General features: G+C 38.5%; 1 protein-coding gene across 1 annotated transcript in view; it reads left to right on the top strand.

Moving 5' to 3' along the window:
* The window catches only part of AFG3L2 (AFG3-like AAA ATPase 2), an 87,372-nt gene that overhangs the window by 64,438 nt on the left and 15,982 nt on the right, over positions 1 to 6,952 (top strand). The window contains exon 15 of the mRNA XM_006868709.1: positions 3,479 to 3,679. Coding sequence (XP_006868771.1) covers positions 3,479 to 3,679 — 201 coding nt within the window. The remainder of the gene's footprint in view (positions 1 to 3,478; positions 3,680 to 6,952) is intronic.

Here is a 6,952-nt window from a genome sequence, read left to right as displayed (position 1 = left end):
GTATTGCCCTCCCCAACACCCAAAGTAAACCCCCCACCCCAATCCCATTGTGGTTACCTTATATTCCATTAGTTCTACCCTCCATTTAAGACAGTCTATTTTATTCTGTAATCTACCTGACCTTCCCACCACCTGGATCTCTGTTCCTTTGTGTTTACCTCTTTTCACATTGTAATTGTATTGATCATAGACTGACCTCCCAGATCCTCTGTTCTTACAATTTTATTCTGTTCTTGACAATTCCATTTGTCGATTGAGTTCAGGGTGATGCTGCCACGGATGTCATTCTTTAGTTGTTGTGTGTTCTTGTTGGCTCTTAGTCCACAGAACTTTCTTTAGGATGTTTTTCATAGCAGGGTTGGCTTTGGCAAAATCCTTTAGCGTCTGTTTATCCTGGAATGTTTTGATTACACCATCGTATTTGATTGCCAGCTTTGTTGGGTAGAGGATTCTTGGGTGGCAGTTTTTTTCTTTCAGGGTTTTATATATGTCTCCCCATGCCTTCTTGCCTGCATGATTTCTGTTGAGAAATCCGAGCTTAGTCGGATTTGCTTGCCTTTGTATGTTATATTTCTCTTTTCCTTAGCTGCTTTCAAGATCCTGTCCTTATCTTTGATTTTGGAGAGCTTGATTATTATATGTCTTGGTGATTGTCTTTTAGGCTCTATCCTTCCTGGGGTTTGCTGACCTTCTTGAATGCTTATCTTTTCACTTTTTATGATAGGAAACATCAGAAGCTCTTCTACTATCTCCTCTGTGAACTTGTGTGATTGTTCCTGTTCTGGAATGCCAATAATTCTTGTTATTCCTCTTCATGTTGTCCAGCATAAATTTTAGACCTTCTTCAGATTTTTTTTTTATCCTTTTTTGTGTTTGCTCTTCTATCTTAGTAGTGTTGAGAGATTTATCTTCTAGCTCATTAGTTCTGGCTTCTATCTCTTCAATTCTACTCCTTTGCTCTTTCAGTGTATTGTCTATTTCTGATATTTCTATTATTAATAGTTTAGACCTCTTTCTGTAGGTTTTGAATTGTTTCCAATGCTTTATCTATTTTATTTGATTGTTCCTGTAGTGCTTTCCTGACTTCTTCCTTATTTTTCTCAACTCCATTATATAGTGTTTTGATACATTTTGTAATCATTTTTCTGAATTCCTTCTCCGGTATTTCCAAAGCCTGCCCATCTTCCAGTATGGAATGTAGGTCTACTTCCAGCTCATTTGCCTCAGTCACTTTATCTCGTTTCTGGACATGTGCAGATATGGTCATCTGCTTCTGTTTTTTAGGCATATTCAGGGGTTATTTGTGGCCTTAATACTTAGATGGGTGTGTATTTTGGTATTTATTATGCTTTCTGATTGCCTCCAGCTAGATGTGATCAGGAAATGGGCTTCCCTTTTCACTCTTCTTCTTGAGAAATTTCAAGATGCCACTGTTGGTCATTTTGACGTAACTTAGGATTTAATTTTCAGCCTATTTCCTTTTTTTCTGCCTGTCCCTCTCCACAATCCCCGTTCAGGCCTTTTTTTCTAGTTATAAACAGTTCAGGGCCGGCTGTGGCCTTTTGGTTTTAATTGGAAACTGTCTCTTTAAATTTCGAGGAGATCTGTGCATATGCGTGGTAGACCTCTCCGAGGGTGGGGCTGGAGTGTCTACTAGCTCACCTAGTATAGGCACCCCTATAGTCACCAGAATGGAGGTGCGCAGACAGCCAGGGACCAATGAACAAATACCAAAAGAAAAGAATGTCCACACCTTTATGTCTGTGATTCTATTAGGCGTTCGTGGCTGCTCTGATCCTTCCCCCACTTTGTCTTACCCAAGATGGCAACTCCTGGAGAAGCTGAGCGTCTTGAATTAGAAAGCAATGTATTTCTTTCTTCTGCTGCAAATTCCCCTAGATGTAAGCCTTCCAGCCTTCTAAATATTCCTTTGTAAGTGGTTCAGAGTTCTGGGACCATCTCCTGAGCCTTTATGGTGCTGTATTCTGTGTTGTTGCTGATGGAGCTCCTTACTGCACTTCCACCTGATCCACCATCTTGTTTGTTTCCCCTAATTGTTTTAATGGAGTATATTCTACAAACTGATGCAGCACAGACAATAAAAAGTGAAAATCTTACTGATTTGAGATGCCAGAGGACAGCCAAAAATTGAGGGTCCCCTGAACAGAAAAGACAGTGTTAAAAGACACCTAAAACATCTTAAGGAGTTTACAGAAAAAATCCAAAGAACTAGTAAGTTAATTTGGCAAGGTTGCTGAATTCAAAGTCAGTGTACAAAGATCAGTTGTATTTAGATATATTGTTGTTGTTGTTGTTAAGTGCTGTTGAATCAGTTACAACCCAAGGAATGCCTATGTAGAATTTCCGAAGAGTGGCTGGTAAGCTTGAACCGTCAACCTTGTGGTTTAAACTGACTTTGCAGCATTAAGCCACTGAGCCACACCAGGACTCTAATGAGTAATTGTTGTTTTTATAAAGTGCCATCGAGTCGATTCCGACCCATAGTGACCCTGTATATGGTTTCCAAGGAGCAGCTAGTGAGTTTGACCTGCCGACCTTGCAGTTCAAACAGCTTTGAAGCCTGGCGCGTTAACCCACAGTGCTACACCAGGACTCCAATGAATAATTAGAAAGTGAAATTTTAAAATTCCATTTCATTTATAATAGTATCCAAAATTATGAAGTCCTTAGGGAAAGGTTGAGCAAACAGAGTATTTATGGAACCTTTGCAGTGAATTAATGATGACCTAAATAAAAATAGAAATTCTTCATATTGATGATACAGATATATATATATATATATAAAAGAATTGATGATTTTGAGTTACGGTGTTGAAGGAGATTATTGAAAGTGCAATGGGCTGCCAAAAGAACAAGTAGATACATTTGGAAGAAGTGTAGCAAGAGTACTCCTTGGAGGCCAGGATGGCCAAACTTTGTCTCTCATACTTCAGACATATTGTTAGGAGGGACCAGTCGCTGGAAAAGGATATCATGTTCAGTAAGATGGAGGGTCAGAGAAAAAGAGGAAGACCCCCCAACGAGATTGGATTGGCCAAGTGGCAGCATCAATGGACTGAAGTGTGGCAACAGTAGTGAGGTTGGTCCAGGATCGGGCAGTGTTTTGTTCTGGTGTGCATAAGGTTGCTATGAGTCGGTACCAACTCGATGGCACCTAACAACAAAAACTATATATATATATATATATATGTATATGTATACACACACACACATAAACATAAACTACAAGAAATACTTTATAGAGCTGTAAGGTAAAGTTAGGTAAGAGAAATATTCATCCTTAACAGTCACTGCTGCTAGATCTCATTTCGCCAATGCTGGTGGATTGTCCAATGATTGTGGCTAGCTAAATCTACTGATACGCTGATATGGTAAGTTTTTCTGTAGATAATGAAAACATTTTAATCAAATCTACATGAATAGTAAAATGATTATTCTGTATGTTTTCTGTTACCAGGTATCCATCATCCCACGTGGCAAAGGATTAGGTTATGCTCAGTATTTACCCAAAGAACAATACCTGTATACCAAAGAGCAGCTTTTGGATAGGATGTGTATGACTTTAGGTGGTCGTGTATCAGAAGAGATTTTCTTTGGAAGAATTACAACTGGTGCTCAAGATGACTTGAGAAAAGTAACTCAGAGTGCATATGCCCAAGTAAGTGAACGAAGTAATGTTTCTTTCTCAGTTTCTCACATTTGCTTGAGAAATTGACACTCATGAAATGGCCCTAAAACAACAATATTGTAGTATTTGACTGGTTTAGGCTATTTAGACACATTATTTTATAAAAGAGATATATTTAAAAATTTAAATACTGTAATGTAACATTTTGTATTACAGTATTTAAAATTTATTTCCTAAAAGTATATAAAGCATTGGGGACTTAACTGATTAAAAAAGAGTACTACACAAAACAGTGTTGTTAAGTGCTGTCGAGTTGGTTCTGACCCGTAGCAACCCTGTTTCTGAGGAGTGGCTGGTGAGCTTGAACTGCCAACCTTACAGTTCAAACTGACTTTGCAGTCCAGCACATTAACCCACAGTGTCACACCAGGATTCCACATAGAATATTTATGTAGTTTAATGTGTAATTTTAAGCCTGTATAATCCCACAATAGAAAACTGCCAAGATGTTGGACTGTTCCTAAGTACCCTTTCCTGTGAAATACCCTCACCCTGCTGCTAATAACCAATTTCTTGAGTTTTGTTATAATTTCTCCCATTTTCTTATAGTTTTACCACTATGCAATAAGTAACATATGCCCAAAGAATACAGGTTTACTGTCTTCGACTTCGATGCGGATAACATTGCCATTGATGTGGAGTTGTATTTTGCCTTTCTTCTGTGTCTATCTCTCTTTCAAATCCTTTTTAAGAAATCGTTGACGTTATCTTCCATTTTACCCTATAGTTCCCTTTAGGCATTATTTATTATGATTATTCTTGTGTTAGTCCTAATTTAATCTTCATTTCTAACAAGCAAGGGGAGTCGTATGAAAACACCCAAACTTGTAGTTAGTACTTGTTCAACCTAGCTTCGATTGCTTGATGATCAGAACTCCACTAGAGGGAGATAAAAAAAATTTTTTTTGATAAAGGAAACAAGTGTAAATTACTACAATTTGATGAACTGGACCTGTTATGAATGTATCAGCTCAAAACACCAACTGAGAGGGAAGGAGTCCTCACATCAAGTATCAATGCTATTCCCTCTGTTTACAGGGTTGATAGGAACAGGCAACTTAGACATTGGCTACCTAAAAGGTTATCTGGTAGCATAGTGGTTATGAATTGGGCTGTGAACCACAAGATCAGCAGTTCGAAACTACCAACTGTTCCGCGGGAGAAAGATGAGGCATTCTGTTCCCGTAAAGATTTACAGCCTTGGAAACCCTGTACAAGGTCTCTATGAGTCGGAACCGACTCCACGGCACATAACAACAACAACAACCTAAAATGAGGGGATTATAAAGCCATGAAGAGTCCTGGTGTGGTGCTGTAGACTGCAAAGCCATTTGAACTGCAAGGTTGGCAGTTCAAGCTCACCAGTCGCTCTTTGGAAACCCTATACAGGGTCGCTATGGGTCGGAACCAACTTGACAGCACTTAACAACAACAACATAAAGCCATGAAGTGACTGGCTTACAAGTTTTCAAGAGGGAGTTTAGTTTCACAGTTTGTGGGGGGAGATAGAATCCCCACTGAATAGTTTTCATTTTGTCTAGATGGGTCTGGTGACAAGAGAGGGGGATAAGATTCTTATGATTCAATAGTGAATAATTGTTACCATGACTGATTGCGACTGTCACACTGTAAGGGTAGAAGTTTTGTAACAAAATGGGGAAAGTAGTTAATCTTACAGCCCAGGAACAGAGGACCCTAGAATCATCAAAGGAGAGAGCACAAACGGAAGATGGGCCCTTATCCAGAGAAGCAGTGACACCAGAGGTAGAGGCAGCGATAAGGGCACAGAGAGATAGAGCAGCTGAGGACTCTAGACTGATAGAATGGTGGCCAGGAGGCAGGTTTGCAGAATGTGCCCTTTGGTTGTTTAAATGATTATATATTCTTGAGTGTTTTTGTGTACATTCCCCCTTCCCCCAAGAAAAACAAAGCCGAGGGAATAGAAGCAAATACTGTTGAATGATGATGCACAGAGGAAACTGTAATCATTGCAATGAAATGACTAGTGTAAAACCGATGTTCTCCCATAAACTATCACTCAATTCACAATAAAAACTTAGTAATAATAAAAAAAAAATACCATGGCTAAGTGCACCGTAATCCTCAGATTGCCTTCTTTGCTCTTAAACATTTCAAAGAGTCCTTTTGCAACACATTTGCTTAATGCACTAAGTTTTTGATTTCCTGACTGCTGTTTCCATGAGCTTTGACTGTGTATTTAAGCAAAATGAAGTCTTTGACAACTTCAGTCTTTTCTCCATTTATCATGATGTTATTTATTGGTGCAATTGTGAGGATTTTCATTTTCTTTATATTGAGGTGCAATCCATACTGAAGTCTGTGGTCTTTGATCTTCATCAGTGATCAGTAAATATTTCAAATCCTCTTTTTTTCCAGCAAACAGGGTTGGGTCATCTGCATACGCAGGTTGTTAATGGTCTTCCTCTAATCCCAATGCCACGTTCTTCTTCATATAATTCAATTACTTGATTAAATTAGTATGGTGAAAGGATACAGTCTTTCCTGATTTTAAGCCATTCAGCATTCCCTCATTTTGTTCAAGTGACTTTCTGTTGGTCTATCTACAGGCTCCTCATGAATACAATCAAGTGTTCTGGATTATCCATGCTTTGCAATGCTATCTATAGTTTGCTATGATCTATGCAGTTGAGCGTCTTTACAAGTAAACGTTAGTGTTTTCTTTGCTTTTAGCCAAGATCCATCTGACATCAGCAATGATATCCCTAGTTCCATATCCTCTTCTGAATCCAGCTCGAGTTTCTGACAGTTTCCTCTTGATGTACTGCTGTAACCATTTTAAAATTTTCTTCAGTAAAATGTTACTTGCAATTGATATTAATAATACTCTGATGATTTCTGCATTCCTTGGGTCACCTTTCTTAGAAATAAGCACAAATATGAATCTTTTCCAATTGGTTGATCAGGAAGCTGTGTTTTCTTTACATAGATGAATGAGTGCCTCCAGTGCTGCATCATTTTGTTCAAAGAGTTTGTAATACACCAATTCCTGGAGCCATGTTTTCACCACTGCCTTCAGTGCACCTTGCACTTCTTCTTTCAATACTATTGGTTCTTTTTTTTTTTTAATGTTTTATTGTGAGTTATATGATAGTTTACATGAGAGAACTTTAGTTTTACATTCATTCCATTGTATATCATCTCATTGCCATGGTTCCAATCCCCTCCATGCATCATCAACCACCCAAAGGGTATATCCCAGAA

Source organism: Chrysochloris asiatica, unplaced genomic scaffold (assembly GCF_000296735.1).
Source record: "Chrysochloris asiatica unplaced genomic scaffold, ChrAsi1.0 scaffold00122, whole genome shotgun sequence".
Classification (NCBI taxonomy): Eukaryota; Metazoa; Chordata; class Mammalia; order Afrosoricida; family Chrysochloridae; genus Chrysochloris; species Chrysochloris asiatica.
The sequence above is the reverse complement of the archived record's forward strand: the minus strand, read 5'-3'. Positions and strand labels throughout refer to the sequence as shown.